Raw genomic sequence first — 19,846 nt, 5'->3', positions numbered from 1 at the left:
TGTGTGAATCAGATAAACCAGGTTATGCATTTTGCCTTAGAATGGTTTTATTTACGTTAATACTTATGATTAGCTGATTAGCAGTTCATTGAATCATAAACTACACAAACTGTTCATATAGCACACAGGCTAACATCAATTGGCTAGGTTATACAACAATGTGTCATTAAAACATAATTACTTGTGCTTGTCAGCATGCTAAACCATACAACCATATAACTCTACGAAGACACTTATATATCCAGTCAAACAGGAAAAATACTTTATCGCTTCCTCCTTATTTACCTAGCCACACGTTTCGTTTACTGAAATTTAAGGCGTATTATTATTGGTGGACAGCAGTATAATCCCGCCCACAACATGTAGCTATGCCCACAATGTTTTCCGCCCTTAGTTAGGTCTTACTGGTTAAAAAAGGGGGATGATCTGATCTGCCATTGGATGAAAATCTTAGCAACTTGAACTTTCAGGAGCAGGCAGCTACATTATTGGATGCGGTGAAGGAGGGCGGGACTGCCTAGCTTTTTAAGTGCCCAGTTTCCCCTATCCCGAAAAGGGATCTTTTCCCAAAGTGTCTGTGAAGGACGTAAGATGTGGCGGCTGGTATGGTTGCTGGCGGGAGTGACTGCAATTCCGCCGCACCAGGAGACGGCACGGGTCGCCCGCTTCGTGGCCCATGCGTGTGACTGGGGCGCGTTGGCCACGATCTCCACGCAGGATCCTCCGATGCGGGGCCAGCCCTTCGCCAATGTGTTTTCCGTCAGCGATGGGCCGGTGGGAAAAGGTAGTGGGGTCCCTTATATGTACCTGACGGAGCTGGAAATCTCAGTGCATGACTTGAAGGTGAGCGGTGGCCGACAGCTTCGTCCTGGGTACGTTGCCTTTGAAGGCAGTGCCCGGCTGGTTTAGGAAAAGGTCTCTGCGGTTTGAGGTTCTAATGCAGGGGTAGTCAACCTTGGCTCTTTTATGACTCGTGGACTTCAATTCCCAGAATTCCTGAGCCAGCCATGCAACTGGATGAACTATTTCTTCTGTAATAGTAGTAAATTGCTGCTGTTGTAAATTAAGTGTAAGAAGAACCATTTACTATGATTATCAGCATGGGTGGACTTACAGTATGATGCTAATTGGTTGTTACAGCAGAGGGTGAGCAGTTGTTTGTTCATCTCTAATATTAGGTATTATAGTACAATTATAATAATTTAAACCTATTCTGTATGGTGCTTAAGCTAGCTGTTTAAGCATCATTCCAGAAAAGAGACATGGATCACCAAAAAGAACAAAATTGTGCAGAATTGCGTAATATTTCAAACTACACATGTACGGGTTTAGAAACATTGGCTGTAATTTAGATACATCTCACCATAGCGGGAACATTGCACCAAGAGTTCAGTCTGTCTTCTGGACACCAACAGCTGCAGTGCAGTTCAAATTCTCCTTAACATTTGCCTTCAACTGGATTTGAAATGGGCAAGTCTTCAAATGAAGAACATGTTCAGATGAAGGTCATACTCAGTAGTTGTGACTTCTAGTGTCCTTTCTAGAATCATGGTCAGGGGTAGGCAACCTTGGCTCTTTTATGACTCGTGGACTTCAACTCCATGCTGGCTCAGGAATTCTGGGAGTTGAAGTCCACGAGTCATAAAAGAGCCAAGGTTGACTACCCCTGTTCTAATGTGTGGCCCGGCATGGTCGTAAAAGAAGAAAATGCAGATTCCACTGTCAGCATTTTCGGTCAGTTTTTAGGGAAATTTGCACTTATAACTAACTTATGAGAAAGCTTAGACTCGTCAGATTACCAAAAATGATTTAAACGTACTGAGGTGTTTTTTTTTTCAGAACTAGTTTTTCCTCTGTATTGCAGGTTATGCTCTCCACTTTTGAGATTAAGCTATGATGAGTTGTGGTCACATTAAATTAATCATGTTGTTTTCTGTGGTTATGAGAACATAGTTTTAAAGACCGCTCCATATGTACGTATTGACCTTTTGAAGAGGATGATGCAAAAAGAGTCATGAATTATTTTTCAGCATAAAACAACAGATTTTTATGTGATGTCCTGAATGTTCCATTTAGTACATACTGTACATGCTTCTGTGCTTTAGCTAGCAAGCCTTTTGGCATGAGAATTACGATGTAAGATTTGACAATAATAATCCCATCCCCAAGATGAGCAGGAATTCCATACCAGCTCTCTGGCTTAAGGCTGAGTTAGATATAGTATGAAAAACTGGATGGGATTTTGTTTCACTTTTTCATATTGGAGTTTGGAATGGAGTGTAATTATTGTAGTGGCAATAATTTTTCCTTCAATTTAAGTAGCAACGCCTATTTTCTCAAAATGGCTAGTTGTCTTGCAAGAACAAAATAAAGATGATCTGGTGTATTTTATCCTGTATGATAAACAGCAGATTCTGATGGCAATTCTAAATTTTTAAATTGGACAAATGCAAAGATATTATGAAAAAGTGTACAAATATGGGTAAGATTTGTGAAAAGGACCTTGGAATTATAGTTGATCACAATAAAACAGACTGAATTTTAGGCTGTACAAAATAGAAATATAATTGGAAAACCTGAAGCAATAGTTTTACTATGTATTAAAGTCAATAGCATATACTTTCATCTTGCCTTCAATATTTAGTCAACTACCATAGTGCTCCAATTATGCTAAGCCATATTTTTAAGCAGTGTTTTTTGAGTGAATTGTAATAGGCAGATTTGTGCATTATATTAGACCACAGAAGTCACTTTATATATTATAATAAGGTATGGATTTATTTAATTATTAATGCAATATGTGAATAAAGACAGTTACTGTGATATTTGTGTAGAGAGGGGTCATTGTTACTATTATCATGGCTGAGTATTAAAAATACATGTTCTGCTTCCAAGCAGTGAAGTTTTAGGGATATCGATGCTTAAAAAGGATTAGAAAGAAGATCATTTCTGTGATAGGATAATTTGTACACACATATAAGCTGAACGTTCACACCATTAGGTTTTTGCCAATCATATTTCTTATAGAACCTGGGCATAGGATTTCAAGTCCATTTCCAAAAAAGATTGTTTAAAATGATAACCTTAACTGGCCCATTCTTTTAACCTAGTATGGAAAATTGTCAATCTGTAAGGGACTTAGCTAGCTGTTACTAGAGTCTTTATCTTACATTTGACAAGCCATTCTCTAGAGTTTCTTTCAGTTCTTTCTTGATAGCTCAAAACTCTGATGAGTTTATTTCAAATTTTTTGGCCTCACTCTTATCCATTCTTCTTTGTCTTTCATCATCTTCTAAAATAATAGTGTAACTGGAAGTGTAGGCGTGTGTTTAAATATAGATGTCAAGCCATATTATACTTAAGTGTAGGTGCATTTTTCTTAATTTACTGCTGTGATCAGCATATTTGAATAAATGAGAGACACTGGGAGTCAGGTAATATATATATTTAATAAACTATTATTAAACCTTGCTGTCAAGCAAAATCAAGTTTTTAATAGCGAGTGCCACACAAAGTGCACTAACCAAATAGGTGGTAAAAAAATAGGGGAACTCAGGCACCACACAGGTTATATAGAAAGTAAACACAGGGTCAGTCATAAAGGACTCAAATGTCTATACACCAATGCACAGAGTATGAACAGCAAACAGGGTGAACTAGAAATTCAGGTTAATGAGGGCAGATATGATATTGTTGCCATTACGGAAACATGGGATGAAACCCACAAATGGAACACACGGTTAGAGGGATTTAAATTATTTAAAAGAAACAGACCAAATAAAAGAGGAGGTTATTTCTATATAAGAAATAACTACATCTCTACAGAAATAGAACACAACAATGATGAAAACTGTCTTGAATGCATTTGGGTCAATATAAAAGGGGGGGGATGACATTGCCATAGGTGTATACTATAGGCCACCCAACCAAACAGAGGAAATTTGCTAGTCAGCTAACTAAGGTATGTAGGAAGCACATCACAATAGTAATGGGGGATTTTAATTACCCTGACATCAACTGGGAGACAAACTCTGCACCAAGTGGAAGATCAAACAGATTCCTGACAAACCTAGCAGACAACTTTGTCTCCCAAAAAGTAGAGCAGGGAACTAGGGGATTAGCCATATTGGATCTAATTCTCACTAACAGAGATAAAATGATAGAAGGAGTTGAAGCCACAGGAACCTTCGGAGGAAGTGATCATGCAATATTGGAATTCAACTTTATGGAAGCACAAGCAATAGAACACAGTCAAACTAGAGTCTGGGACTTTAAGAGAGCTAATTTCAATAAATTTAGAGAGGGCTTGGGAAGGATTCCATGGATGAGAATCCTCAAGGGGAAAACAACTCAAGAAGCTTGGGAAATTTTGAAAAGTGAGATAATAAAAGCCCAGTCTAGCACAATACCAGCAAAGAAGAAAAATAACAGCTCTCAAAAGAAACCAGCATGGCTGTATAAAAAACCCTCTGATAAATTGAAAGATAAAAAGGACAATTATAAAAAGTGGAAAGAGGGGCACATAACTAAGGCAGAATATCAGTAAATAGCCTGAGCCTGCAAAAAATGAAGTGAGGAAAGCTAAGGCTCAAAATGAACTAAGGCTTGCGACAAAAGTAAAAAATAACAAAAAAAGCTTCCTTCAACATGTAAAAAACAAGAAAAAAGTTAAGGAAATGATTGGTCCATTAGTGGGGGAAAGTGGCAAGAAGGTGACAAGCAATAGGGAGAAAGCAGAACTATTTAACTAGTTTTTTTGCATCTGTCTTTACACAAAGGGAAAAAACAGACCAACCTATCAAAAATAGTGCCATAAAAAACAGAATAGAAACACAAGTTAAGATAGGCGAGAAAATGGTAAGTGAGCACCTGTCCAGCCTAGACGAGTTCAAATCACCAGGACCAGATGGATTACACCCCAAGGTTCTCAAGGAACTGGCACATGTGATATCAGAACCACTGAACTATATTTTTTCAAAGATCCTGGAGCACTGGGGAACTACCAGAGAACCAGAAAAGAGCTGATGTAGTTCCCATCTTCAAAAAAAGGGGAAAAAATGGATCAAGGAAATTACAGACTTATCAGCCTGACCTCAATACCTGGGAAGATTCTGGAAAAGATAATCAAACAACAAATCAGCGAACACCTAGAGGCAAACACAGTCATTACTAAAAGCCAACATGGGTTAGTCAAAAACAGATCATGCCAGACAAATCTTATTACATTCTTTGACCAAGTGACAAAATTAGTGGATCAGAGGAATGCTGTGGATATAATTTACTTGGACTTCAGTAAACCATTTGATAAAGTAGATCACAACCTACTATTTGATAAGATAGAAAAATGTGGGTTAGACAGCATCACCACCAGATGGATTCCTAGCTGGCTGACCGGCCGTATTCAGTGTGTGGTCCTCAATGGAACTGCATCTACTTGGAAGGAAGTGTGTAGTGGGGTGCCCCAGGGCTCTGTTCTAGGCCCAGTGCATTTCAGCATCTTCATCAACGATTTGGTCGAGGGGATAGATGGGGAACTCATCAAATTTGCAGATGACACCAAGCTGGCAGGAATAGCCAACATTCCAGTAGACAGGCTTAAGATACAGGAGAATCTGGAGGAGCTATCTAACAAAATGAAATTCAATGGTGAAAAAGGTAAGGATCTATATTTAGGCAAGAAAAACCAAATGTACAGGTATAGTATAGGGGGTACCTTGCTCAATAGTAGTAACTGTGAGAGGCATCTCGGAGTCCTAGTAGACAATCACTTAAATATGAGCCAACAGTGTGCTGCGGCTGCCAAAAAATCCAACACAGTGCTAGGCTGCATTAACAGAGGGATAGAATCAAGATCACGTGAAGTATTAATACCACTATACAATGCCTTGGTAAGGCTACACTTGAAATACTGCATCCAGTTTTGGTCACCACGATGTAAAAAAGATGTTGAGACTCTAGAAAGAGTACAGAGAAGAGCAACAAAGATGATTAGGGGACTGGAGGCTAAAACATATAAGGAATGGCTGCTGGAATTGGGTATGTCTAGTTTAATGAAGAGAAGGACGGGGGAGGACATGATAGCAGTGTTCCAATATCTCAGGGGCTGCCACAAAGAAGAGGGAGTCAAACTATTCTCCAAAGCGGGACAAGAAGGAGCGGATGGAAACTAATCAAGGAGAGAAGCAACCTAGAACTAAGGAGAAACTTCCTGACAGAACAATTAACCAGTGGAACAACCTGCCTCCAGAAGCGGTGAATGCTCCAATACTGGAAGTTTTTAAGAAGAGTCTGTACAGCCATTGTCTGAAATGGTATAGGGTTTCCTGCCTGAGCAGGGGGTTGGGCTAGATGACCTCCAAAGTCCCTTCCAACTTTATTATTATTATTATTATTATTATTATTATTATTATTATTATTATTATTATTATTATTATTATTATTATTATTATTATTATACCAAATACTTACATACACTAATAGATATGTAAGTGATATATCATAATAATTATGCTTGCCTTAGTCCAGGTAATTAAAACATAGAACCATAAAGGAAGGCTCCAAGTGTAATAAAGAGATGGAATTTCATAGGAACCAAAGATTAAAAGAGGTATTGAAAACATACCTGTTTGGAGAACTTCCTCTTTCTCAAATAATTTTTACTTAACCTGAAAAAGTAAGTACAAGCCTATATAGGGCAAGCTTGATTTATTTTCTTCTTTTTACTTTAAGAATATTTTTCCCTGAAAAAAGGGATGAAATCCTCCACAATTTCTGCTTTCATAACATTGATAAATATTAATAAATTGGGTTTATTAAATTGGATTTATTAAACTTGATTTTTAAAAATTGAGTCAACTACAGTTTTTAGCAAGAGACGGGGTTCCCCACATCACAATAGGACAAAAGAATGAATTACAATATCTTTGCCCATCTATGTTTTCTTGATAATGAAATATATTCACAGCTATTAACTGGTCTGTGTCAGGTTTTAAAATAAATTGCATTAGTAGTGCTCTGTCACAGTACTCTTAAGAATTATGGGATGGGAAAAATCCCCACAATGATTCTGGAGTGATTGCTCCCATAGGCAGAATGTTCTCTGCCTCATCACTACCTTTGAATTAACTTGAACTGAACCTCTCTGTACTTTGAATATTGATAATTAAATATTAAATTGTCTTCAAGGGAGTATCAGTCAAATGAATAGAAATTGTTATGATTCATGAGGAAATAAATAATACTTAAAGATAATTAGATGATACTATGGCAAACTCACATTCAGTTACAAGTGATTCAGTGGACACATTTAGACACCTCCATATCTATGATTTGCAAAACGTCTTTTCTGAGGGGATAGTTGCAAAGGAAAATTGATTTTGGGGTAACAGATGCAGATCAATTTTAAAAACCATGGTTGTAACCCTTAAGAAGTCTACTAGTTAAGACTTGGCTGCAAATCCTGAGAAAGATGTATGCTGATCTGATTGCATTGTGAACTTTTTCTCATCTGGACTAAAATGTGATCTGGGAAGCAGTGATGTGGCAAGCAGTTTCCAATGAGAAAACTAACTCAATAGGTTGTATACGATTTTCAGCTGATGCTGGGGTGCAGAAGACCAACAAATAAACCTGATTTTTGAAGGGGGTAAAGGATATGAAGTTATATGTAGTTTGCAATGTATCAGTATTTGTTCACAACTGATACTGTGTAGTAGGAGAATCTGTCATGCGGATGCATAGAAAAATGTCATCTGGACTAGCCTAAAAATGCTGTGTCATCTTAACAGGGTGTAATTGCTTTTTCAGCAGGAACAAACTAAAGAGATAGCTCACTGTATCTTTTACTGCTGCTACTTGGGTTTATTTTGATTGAATGATGTTTCTGTTATATCCATATGACACAATACAGGTAGTAGATGACGCCTTCTGGCTGTAACTGTTACTTGAAAAGAAATATATCATAGTACAGGACAGAATTTCTTTCTACTGAAGGCAGAATTCAGCAGGACTGTTTTAAATCTGATTTCTGGGGTGATAAAGGTCTCAGAGAAATCACACTTCTATGTATTTGTTAAAAACACAGATATCTTGTCTGCTATAGATTCAAGTCAAATTAAAATGGTGATATAGCAAGTTATGTGCAGTCTTTCAGTTTATTGAACACTGACACCAGATTGTAGTAGTTTAGACTAATCTGATAGTTACCTAATTTGAAATGAAGCCAATTATTTTGAAAGACTGGAAACCTTATACGGACTTTGTACAGAAAGTGAAGAAATGAAATGTTGATTTACAGTATGTTTGAAGTTTAAGTTAGACTTGGACTATATAAGGAACTGAAGAAACCTATACACTACCTCAGAGGAAGGAGGGGTTATAAAATTGTATCTACAGTATTTGTAGAAGAGAAAGTAGGAAGCTATTTTAACTTTAATTCTTTTTTCCTTTTTTCCCTTTTTTTCTCTTTTTCTTTTCTTTTTTCAATTGGTCTTTCATTGTATGGAAAAAATGGCAGATAGATAGATAGATAGATAGATAGATAGATAGATAGATAGATAGATAGATAGATAGATAGATAGATAGATGGATGGATGGATGGATGGATGGATGGATGGATGGATGGATGGATGGATGGATGGATGGATAGATAGATAGATAGATAGATAGATAGATAGATAGTTTTTCATGATGATATATTTATAATTATCTTACGTAGTTTACAGTTGGTTCCATATTTCTTTAATAGAGTGGTAATAAGTATTGTTGCCAGTGTTTTCTGGTGCAGGGGTCCCCAATCCCCAGTCCCTGGACCAATACCAGGCTGCAGCATGCCAGCAACCGGTCCACACAAACAAGGAAAGCCCCATCCACAGGATGCAGGCAGCACACAAAACAATGCCCCCTCCAGCCCGTAGAAAAACCTCTCTCCACGTAACCGGTCCCTGGTGCCCAAAATGTTGGGTACCTCTGTTCTAGTGCATGTTTTCAATGCCTGCTTCTGATTGGCAACGAAGAAAAAAACCCTCTAATGATAGATTACTATAACTTGATGAGGGTTATGCCACAAACATTTCTACCCTCTTTAACTTTGAACTTCATGGAATGCCTTCTCTTCCCTTCTGACGTATGCAGGAAGTTGTGACAGCCTTAATCTGTATGTTGCTAGACCTGAATTCAGATTTTGAAAATATCCACTCCTGTTTGGGACCTCAGCCATCTCTCTGAAATGCTTTCTAGTCTAGCATTTGTACACATTTTGTTTGTTGCAAATATATAATTAGCGACTTAAAGTTAAGCTTGTAAGACTCTGAAAATCTTAAATTCTCAAGAAAAGCATGTCTAAACAAGTAAGCTGTATCTTGTCAACTTCTGTACTAAGTACTTGACAAAACAAAGTTCTATAAATAACATGACCTTCTACTACGTTTATTTGATTTGGATAATGCTTTTTTAAAGTTTTCACTTACTCATTTATTTATTGTATACAGTACAATGATTTCTTGCTCATTAGAAACTTGAGTGAATATCACAAGCTCTTCTAAAAATTGTTTAGCATTTGTTAGCTTATTTATATCTGAACTTTATGCAAATATTGCAGCTAGATTTAATGTTAAATGTTCACTCCTTTTTTCATAGATGGTAAGAAAGATAGAATTCTAGAGGTCTTGAAAACATTTTGCTTATTTGTGACATTTTAGATGATTCCAATAAACGTGCTTCATGTGGGACAGGCTTATACATTTTGGAACTCTGTTCTTGAAATTAGAGTTCATTGATTTACCCTGTCATCAATGTACAATTTGCCAGATATGAACTATTAGAGGTGGTTATAAAGTTCTTTCTCTGAAAAAAGAAAAATGTAACATTCTGCTGTGTGGTGTTATAAAATATGAAGATCCTAAAGAAACCTTTCAGTGCTGTGGGTTCAGTGGTGGGATTCAAATATGTGAACAACCGGTTCTCTTTGTGGATGCCGCTTCCGGAAGTCCATTCTGGGCCTGGGCAACAAAAAATTAGGTACCGGTTCTGCTGAACTAATGTGAACCGGCTGAATCCCACCACTGTGTGGGTTGTATTTCTAAAAATGTTTTTGTTAATTCAATGGTGCTTATTGGACCATGTGATTAACTTGTCCTTTCCTCATTCGGAAGGACAGTATCTGAAAAAGTGCCTCTTTTTATCTCCAGCAATACAGATGACAGCTGGAGACATTTTCCACAGATAATATACTCAGCCATGAATCAGCAAATTCTTGGAACTTAGTAATCTGTATCTGGGTTAATATTGAAGCAAGAAATGTAAAATGCTTATACAGTATTTAAATCATGTGCTTCTATAACTTCACTTTTTCCCAAAAATAAATTTGTTTGAATATTTCAAGAGGTCACAATTCAGTCTTGTGCCTATAGAAAAGGCTGAATCAACTTCATGTGACTTTTAAACTTTTACACTGAATAGAAAACGAAACAAGCAAATTCAAGTGTTTTTAGGTACATTACCTTAGACAAGTATATTTATGTCAAATTATCTTTTATGCATTATTTTACTCAATGGACTGGAACTTTGATTGAATCCAGCTTACCTCTTGTATTTCAGGTGAATGCAAATGCCTCCCTAACTATGTCCTTGGCACAGACTTCTTATTGCAAGAAGCAAGGTTATGATCCTCAAAATCCTCTATGTGCCCACGTGATATTCTATGGCGTAGTTGAGAAGGTAAACCAATATTTGTGCTGGTAACAAGACTACAGATGTAAATACTGGCTCGGAATTAGAAAATAGTGTTCATAATAGTGTGTTTTAAACCTTGGTGTTAATCTCTGTCTCCTGAGCCTGCATATTTAACAATAAAAATCCATACAAATATTTGACCCTGGTGTAATGAAGGGACTTTCTTAATTTGTGATGAGGAAATAGCCACATAGGACAATGCATTGCCTTACCAAGCTACTTTCCTCATGTACGGGACTCCGCTGCTGGAACTGAATCATCTCACATAGTTTGTGAATTATGTGGCAAACTACTGAGTAAGTGATTAAAGTATTGCTAAAAAGGATGTGCTCTTTAGTTTTGGTATTTCAGAGAGGATTTGCTCTCTTCTTCCCATTTGGCAAGGTGATGAAAAAATCTTTGGCCTACAAAACTTTATACTACAACAGGTTTATTCATTTTTATTGTGGCAAAACATGTTTATGTAGGCATGTGCTTGCTGCTGTCAGAAGAGACTTTTGACAGTTTCAACATGTTCATAAAAATACAATAAAACATCTACAGCATAACTATACAAATAAACACCATATAAAACAATATTGTTTTAATCTTCATTTGGAGCTTTGCATTTCAGAGTTAATTCAAGGAACCAGGTGGTAGTAGAGAGGGTGAGAATCAAGTTCTGTTGAGTTTAGTAGGAATTATTCCAAAGAAATTGTCTATAGTATTATAGTTCAAATGACATCAGTGTTTGAAATTGGGGTGGGCAACCTGTGGCACATATCGTACCTGTGACATTATTTCATATTGCAGAATGTAAAAGACGGTGACCCCAAGAAATAAAGATGTGAAATAAGGAAAAAAAGAAAGAAATACAACTAATTCTAGTTTCTTTCAATGCCACTAATTATACCCCTCCATATCTTATTCTATCAAAATAAACAAATTCATCTATCTGCTCAATATTTTTACTATTTATGTAAACCTGAAACTATTTACTATTTACTAAAATAGCTACTTTACTCTTTAATGCATTAATTATCAGATCCATATGCTTCATTGCTTCATATAATAAATACAGTATACCTACTACAGTGATACATTCAGTTTTCAGACAATAATATGAGGCTCTTTGCATTCAAAAGTACAAATTCATTCACAGTGCCAGCCAATCCTCCTTCATATTCATCACAAACATTCCTTATAAATATATCCATAAATATATGGGTACATGTACACATCCTTGACTTACTCTGTGTTCAATGTCAAACCATTTATTAAGCATTCAACTTGTTCTCCATCTTTATCTCCATCATATCTCCATCATATTGTATTCAACAGTTAGCCTTCAACTCCATATTCACATAAAACATTCTGTAAATAAATCCTACTGACTTTATCACATGCTTTCTCTAAATCAACAAATGAACACTAAACTTTCTTCTCATTTTCATACATTTCTCAATGATTGCTGAAGAGCAAAACTCTGCACAAGGCCACACTGCTCTTCTCAAATTTTTCTCATTGTTACCTGACATAAACTTTTATCATGTCCGATTTGTATCCTAACCTGATAAGTCATAACAAATTGATTTAGTACAGTTTTAAAAACAAATTTAGCCACCATCCAGTCCTAAAAATTCCCAACTACTACAAGGTCATCCAAGCAGTAACCAGGACCAAATCAAAAGCAGCATGTGCTGCTTTTTTGTGCAACTTATCAGACACACAGTTTTCCAACTATTGGTTGTGAGACTATTAGCTAGGCTGCAGTTCTAAGGACAAAGTCAACAATTCCACTGGATTGTGTCTGGACAGCTGTTCAAATTCTAACTATATGTTCTGGTATGTCCTAGATTGTCCTATCCTGAGAAGACTTGCAGAAAAGTATAATGGTTAACAAATTTTTTTGTCTTTTATGTTGCTGAAAACTCTTTTTTTTAGGTTCAGAATGGTACAGAAGCTGATTTTGCAAAGACAGCACTGTTCAGTAGACATCCTGAAATGGCATTTTGGCCTAAAGGGCATAACTGGTTTTTTGCCAAACTGAACATCATCAACATCTGGCTTCTAGACTTCTTTGGTGGAATCAAAACTGTGACCCCAGAAGAATATTTTAATGCTTTACCCTAGTAAGTGCTCGGTTTTGTTATATTACTTTTGAAGTAATATTTTTGAAGTTGTGATTTATGATTCTGACACATAGTAGTAGTAGTAGTAGTAGTAGTAGTAGTAGTAGTAGTAGTAGTAGTAATAGTAATAGTAATAGTAATAATAATAATAATAATAATAATAATAATAATAATAATAATAATAATAATAATAAAGTTGGAAGGGGCCTTGGAGGTCATCTAGTCCAACCCCCTGCTCAGGCAGGAAACCCTATACCATTTCAGACAAATGGCCATCCAGTCTCTTCTTAAAAACTTCCAGTGTTGGAGCATTCACCGCTTCTGGAGTTTGTACATATAGTACAAACTTGAATTCTCTCTTTTTATCAAAATCGTTTTAATGTGTTTGTGGTTAAAATCCTTTACCTGCTTAAATCAGAGTCTTCTCTGCCATAGTGCTTGCCTTCTGGAACATCCTTCCCCCACCCCCACTGCTTGAAATTAATTTAGCTCCATCCCTTTTGACATTACAAAAGGCCCTCAAGACTGGGACTCTCAGGGAACTGAAGTCTTACTTAGACGGCTCCATTTGTTGAGTATCCTTATCCTTCTTTTGCCTATGGTTTGAATGTTTGATTGTTACGATATTTATTAATATGGATGTTTATATTTTATATCTGCTGTTTTTACATTTGCTGTTTCATCTGATAGTTGTGCACCACCCAGCGTCACTTCTTGCAAAATGGGAGGCAGTGTAAATTAGATAGATAAATAAAATAAAAAACAAAATGAAACTGTTTTGTTCCTTTCACTTTTGACAAAATTGACTACTGTATAATATGTCACATCCTAGGGCTTATCCCAAAATGACAGATAGCTGATAGCCAAAATAGAATTACATGAGATTGTGTACTTGCATAAGTACTTCCCAATATGCATAAAAGATAATGAAGTTTCTGTACCGTGCCATCTATTCTGGTATTGTCTGGTCTGGCTGATAGTGGCTTTCCAAAATCTCATGCTGTAATTTTTCTCTGCCTTGTAGTTGCTTTGCTTTTATCATAGAATTTTGAAAAAAAGTGCCAAAATGATTATTTCACAGTGCCAAAATATCATTTAAACTATTTTTCTTGTTTATCCTTTGTAGGGATTAACATTTTTTGGGATGCAACTGAACATCTCTCCTTTCAGTTCCATAACAAGAAGATAAGGACACTATGGGAACTGTGCAAAACTCAAAATTTGCATATTCATTTCAAATCCTGGTCAATTGTTTATGCTGTATACACTTTTTGTGAGGGCAGCCCCTCCCCACCAGCTTTTAAAAGTCTGAAATTAATGCCAAGAAATCTTATACTATGAACACAAATTGGCACAGCCTGCATAATGCATTTTGCCTTTAAGACTCAGATTTTTAAAGAGAGTTAACTATTTTTCAGCAAGTTTATAAAAATGAAAATTCAGTTGGGGCAAGAAGGATGTATTCGTAAAACAGAAGGAAAATTTGGGAGAAGAAAAATAATTGCAAACTTAACTTTGGTGTGACCAAACATTTTCATATATTCATCTGCACTATGTCTTGATTTAGACATTTGTAAACAGCATCTTGGATTCAGTCCCTGCTCACCTGTTGTATAATTTTATTGTTGAAATCAACTATAAAAACAATTGTACACCATACACCATTGATTGATTTGATTGTATATTATGTATTATCTTTTTTCTCCAACCAGAATTCCATTTCTAAATGGGTGGTTAAATAAATTTATTAAATAAAAGTAATGAAATGTGTGAATTAGTCAGTGATATGTGATTTGAAAAATGAAGGCTAAACAAAACGTGACAATAGCAATTCTGTAAAATTTCTTCAATTGCCTACAAGAGCAACAGAAAGGGTAATGAAATATGAACATTATTTTTTTTAAAAAAAATTGCTACCATGGATTACATAATCTATCACTTTTGTATTAGTGTGCTGTGCCTACTAGAACATGTTTTTATTTTAATGGCTATGTGCTGATCTATGGCCATAATAAAGATATGATATGATATAATATATGAATAGCTTAGCCTAAGTGAAAAAAATCCTGCACTTCTCATCCATATTCCTATTTTACTGTTAAAAATAGAACTTCCCAGTCCCTTAAAAATGGATATTCATAATATATAGTTCAATACCTAGATGTTGTTCCAATTAGTTTGAACCTGGTATCAAGTTCACCTCTAGCACTAAATAGTAATGTAATTTGTTTCCTTTTGCTTTCGTCTCTCTACCAAGGTTTTAAAATCATAGTTAATGCTCTTACCTGATGGGTAAACCCAGCCACTGGGCCTATTCAACAAACGATGGTTTTGTTTGATGAATGAAGCTATTTAGCATGAGTGACCTTCATTTATGTAAATCTCTGTGCATTATTTTTTATTTCTCTAAATTCTGAATACCGATTATATTTTATCAATTTTGGATAGTTATTTTAAAAACCAAAATATTGCTGTTGTATCCAGAATGTAACATAATAGCAGAATTTGAAGGAATACAAGCCAATAGTGAATTCCTCTTTATTGAAGAGGAAGGTGCTACGGTGATTCAAGACGCCATTATTGGATGCAATGGGATTAAACAATTTTTGTTCAGTCTTCTATCTCATATGCTGTCCAACTTCCCAGAGTCGCTGAGAGTGTAAATGTAGTAAATTATAATCATTATTTTCTTTCCATTCTTAGGGAAGTTGTAGAGAAGGCAGCAGTTTGCAGTCCTAACACCTTGGAGGAAACAAATGATCTTTGAACCTTTCCAGTCTATTTCAGACTGTACTGTAGCACCAAGATGTAATTTATAGCACTTGGGGATTTGTGGATGACCTCTGGTGGACATGTGTTTGGGTCTGGTATCCTAAACCCTCTTAATTTCTTGTTGACTTTCAATACCCTTGATTAGGATATCCTTTTGGACTGATTTAGGGAGTTGGGAATGGAAGCCCTGTTGTTTGATGGTTCTCTTCTTTCTTCCAAGCTGGTTTAGACTCAGGGGAGTGTGTTGGGGGAGGACGTAAGCTTCCCCTTTGTTGTTGTCATAGGGAAAATAATGTTTGAGTGAAATTCTATATATATCTTATTCATGAATAATATCCAGATAAGTATGAATAAATGTGCACTCTTGGTAGCCTTATTCATAAATGGAACACATATTCTGTCTCTATAGAAGTTCATTACTTGCTTCTTATAAATGGTGTTCTCTGTTCATAGATCCACAAGGATCCTACTATGCCCATCTTCAAGAGCTCTTTAAAGACCTATCTTTTCCCCAGGCTTTATGTTAGATGATGGACTGGCTCTAAGAATTATGAGATATGTGGATGGTAAGTTTTGCTCCTTGAATGAATACTCTTTTTAATATTTAAAAAAAACTTCACAAAGTTGTCTGGGATGGGACAACTTCGATTGAGGTCTGAGATTGCCGAGGTTATAATGAAAAATGAATATAATAAAACTCAGAAAAACGAATATAAACCCAGCCAAAACACACACTCTTTAATTTGCCTTGTAGGGATGGGCCCAATGGGAGAATATTCCAGAGGGCAGGGGCAAATAAATTTTGCCACTATCATATATGTAAAAAAAAGTTGAGGGAAATATTCAGAAGCCTGGGTGAGAAGGAAAGCTTGAGTTTGTTTGAGAACACAATAACCTTGCTACAAGAAAATGAAACAGTGTTGCATTTGTACTTCTATTAGCAACTTGATGTGGCAGAATTAACAAATGAAACTTTTTATTATACTATCACCATCCCACACTCTCCTTTCTCAGGTTTATATGCCATATATCTAATGAAGTGAACTATGATCCACAAAACCTAATCTAACAACCTGATTTTTCTTTAAGACTTTGGTATTTTTCCCCTCAAAAACTTGAGCAACTGCCTCTCAGGAAAAACTAAAGTGGGTGGCTAACTACCTGGCTTATTTGTTTGTTGTTTTGTCAGGAATGAATCTTATGAAACACAGATATATATAGAATTAGTGTCAGACCTCCTCCATTAAAAAAGATGGGAGTGAGATAATCCTTTTAGAATGCAGTAATTAATATCTCTCTGTCAGCAATTGTGGAATTTGTAGGAGATTAGTTCATGGAACCTAATAAGAAGTGAATGCAACTTCCCTGTAAGGGGAAACCTACACAGGAGAATAGTTAGGCAAGTTTGGCTGTGACTTATCAATTGAAATCTTGATTTGGATATTCAAGAGTTTTATTTTTATATACAACCCATTAGCCTTTGAGAGAGCATTGATGAAAGAAACTGTAAAGTGTTAGCTTTGCTTCTGCTCCTTGGGACTTAAAAATGATATTTTTGACTAAATACAATCCATTGGAGCCTTCGCTGGCTTGTTCTCTTTTTCTACTAATTTTTATACATGTCTTCTTCCTCTTCTCAGATGACAAAGGCATTCATATTATCTTCCATTAATATCAAGTAGCCTGAGAAAATCTGCTGCAAAGGCAACTGGTTAATGCCTAATAGCAGTTTATTAGCATTGATTGTGGATTCATTGTCTGGGGCAACAATAGATGAGTTATTTATAACCGTAACTTGATTCTGACAAAGGCTTGTTTTTTTAGCAGTCATGTCTTTAAACTTGTGATTGCTGTTAACCCAAACAAGCACACCACACAAGACTTGAAATGGAAGTAAGTTCTCTCAGAATTGCAATAAACTCTATTTATATTAATAAACATTTATTCTAATTTAGAATTAGGATTATAGAATTACAATAGATTTTACTGTATGAATACAGAACATTTTATAACCAGTACAAACCCATGTACTCATTTGTAATCTAGGAATGGTTTCTAAATTAATTTACATTCTCTGTCAGATGTAGTCTTGATATGGTAGACATCAAAGTAGATCTCCATAACTCATTTTAACTAAAGCTAATTCAGTACACTTTGTGGGAATATTTGGTTTCATAAAGTTTAATAAAAATGTGTTGAATTGTGATTTCAACTTTTAATATTAGTTTTATTCACATATGAATCATTTTTCAAAAATTTTGAGGTTTATAATATCACATTTTATGAAAGAATGATCCAACCTGATCACTCCCTTTTGAGCAGTTTTTAGAAGATAAACTATCCAGTTTAGCAATAAGAATTGGGATAATATACCAATGAAAAAAAAGTATCAATTGTCTCTAAATACATTTGGTAGAAATTTAATATTCTTCTTGCATTGATATTTCCATTGCTACCTATCTATTACCGCATCTAAATTCTGCATTTATTTAATTATACAATCTTTGACTTGTGTATTATTTAAATGTATGCTTTTATCAATGTACTTTGCATGTTGTTTTTTTCCTTTGTTAAAGAGAAAAGAAAATATACTCTTTTTCTCTGCATTATTTTTTCCTTTTCTATGCAGAGCATACAATTCACGGTAAGGACTTTAACTAATATGCTTTGAAATAAATGGACTAAACACAGGTCTCGGGATAGGGTGAATGGAGCCCCCTCACTGGATGTCTTTCTCTTGAGTGGCCAGATGCCACCTTTTTAATCTATTTTGTTTTGTGTTTTATTTTGGTTTTCTGTTATATATTCATACACCTTCAATTGTAGATGGATTGGTATATGTTGATCACAGAGCACACCAGTGATCTCCTTCCAACATAACCAAGCTTTGTTTACTCTTGATGCTGCTATCACTTTGTAGATGGGATCCTAGGTCATGGAAGGAGTTGATCTTCACTAGATCTTTACTGCTGACTTGTATGATGGCAGTGCTTGGGCTGGTCTCTAAATATTCAGTCTTTTTGATATTGAGGTGCAGGGCAAATTGGAAAAGGCAATTGTTCCCTAATTGTGATAGTATCCATAACAATGTTGAACCTTGATGAACATCAACTTTCACAGGAAAGCGGTCAGAAAGGCCGACAGTGCATCACATGGTATTTGCATGCAGCATCTGGACCCATGTTATGAGTGGCTCAGACACACCGTGGTCACATAGCTCATACCAAATTAACTGATGCTGAACATGGTCAAGGGCCTTTTCAAGGTCGAGGAAAGTCAAATGTAAAGATTTCCCCTTTTCTCAGTGTTTCTCTATAAGCATGAGAACTGCAAAGATGGGGTCAGTAGTACAAGAGCCTTTGATAAAGCTACATTGGTATTAATTTTTACAATGTCATGTAGATGCTGGTTGATGATCCACTCAAAAATTTTCATTGTGTGTGATAGAAGGCAAAATTAGTTAATAGTTTGGGCAATTTGCTGGATCCTCTTTATTCTGGAAGAGGGTTACTGTGATGCTCATGGTCATGAGGCATGATGAAATTTAATAATAATAAAGTTGGAAGGGACCTTGGAGGTCATCTAGTCCAACCCCCTCCTCAGGCAGGAAACACTATACCATTTCAGACAAATGGCTGTCCAGTCTCTTCTTAAAAACTTCAATAAGCTCATATGATAACATTTAATATGACCTATTTATATATTGATAATTTTTATATTATCAATCTTTTTTTGCCCCCAATATCCAAGTGGCATCAAGTAAAAAGGAAAGATCAGCCAAGAAATCACCAGCAACAAAGTACTTTAGATAACTGTATTAATATTGCTAGTACACATACAATTGAAAAGACAGTTCTTGACATACAAGAATCCAAAGACGGGGGCCTGAACAGGCCCACACTGACACTTTCAAACAGGGCCTGAGGGATGTGCCCCAGGATATCCTGTAGGAAGAAAATGTGGCAAAGGAAATCTTGAAGTCTGGCTATGGCTATAGGCTGGAATCAAAGTGGCAGATAGATACCATGGGCGAAGTTAAGGCAGACATTTTGCACTGAAATTTGCATAAAACACCATTTCGCTGGAGTTCAATATGCTGCAAACTTTAACAGTCACTGATCATTCCAGATATACATGAGTTCGTGGCCATTTTTAAGTGAACTTTCTGATGGCAGAGCAAAAGACTGTGTGTTTCAACCTTACTGCCAGCAGGTGGTTTCTGAAAGATCTCA

The 19,846-nt window shown here is 35.9% G+C and overlaps 1 protein-coding gene across 2 annotated transcripts; it reads left to right on the top strand.

Annotated features, from left to right (window-relative positions):
- The first annotated feature begins 530 nt into the window (after nt 1–530).
- CREG1 (cellular repressor of E1A stimulated genes 1) lies at nt 531–14,499 on the top strand. Of its 2 annotated transcripts, XM_029286443.1 has the most exons (4): nt 532–843; nt 10,597–10,716; nt 12,655–12,842; nt 13,969–14,499. In XM_029286443.1, coding segments are annotated over exons 1-4 (561 nt in total). In that variant the 5' UTR covers nt 532–591; the 3' UTR covers nt 13,970–14,499. The 2 variants fall into 2 exon arrangements, with proteins under 2 accessions (XP_015682907.1, XP_029142276.1); XM_015827421.2 differs by lacking the exon at nt 13,969–14,499 and having other exon boundaries at nt 531–843; nt 12,655–12,843.
- The last annotated feature ends 5,347 nt before the right edge of the window (nt 14,500–19,846 follow it).

Source organism: Protobothrops mucrosquamatus, unplaced genomic scaffold (genome assembly GCF_001527695.2).
Source record: "Protobothrops mucrosquamatus isolate PMUCROS unplaced genomic scaffold, P.Mucros_1.0 scaffold3680, whole genome shotgun sequence".
NCBI classification, from domain to species: Eukaryota; Metazoa; Chordata; class Lepidosauria; order Squamata; family Viperidae; genus Protobothrops; species Protobothrops mucrosquamatus.
This window is presented reverse-complemented; position numbering and strand designations above follow the sequence as displayed.

Excerpts from the sequence above, each read along its gene's own strand:
- CREG1 (XM_029286443.1), top strand. The coding sequence starts at position 592 with ATGTGGCGGCTGGTATGGTTGCTGGCGGGAGTGACTGCAATTCCGCCG. Across the intron at positions 844-10,596 it reads TCTCAGTGCATGACTTGAAG|GTGAATGCAAATGCCTCCCT; the intron begins GTGAGCGGTGGC and ends CTTGTATTTCAG. Across the intron at positions 10,717-12,654 it reads TCTATGGCGTAGTTGAGAAG|GTTCAGAATGGTACAGAAGC; the intron begins GTAAACCAATAT and ends TCTTTTTTTTAG.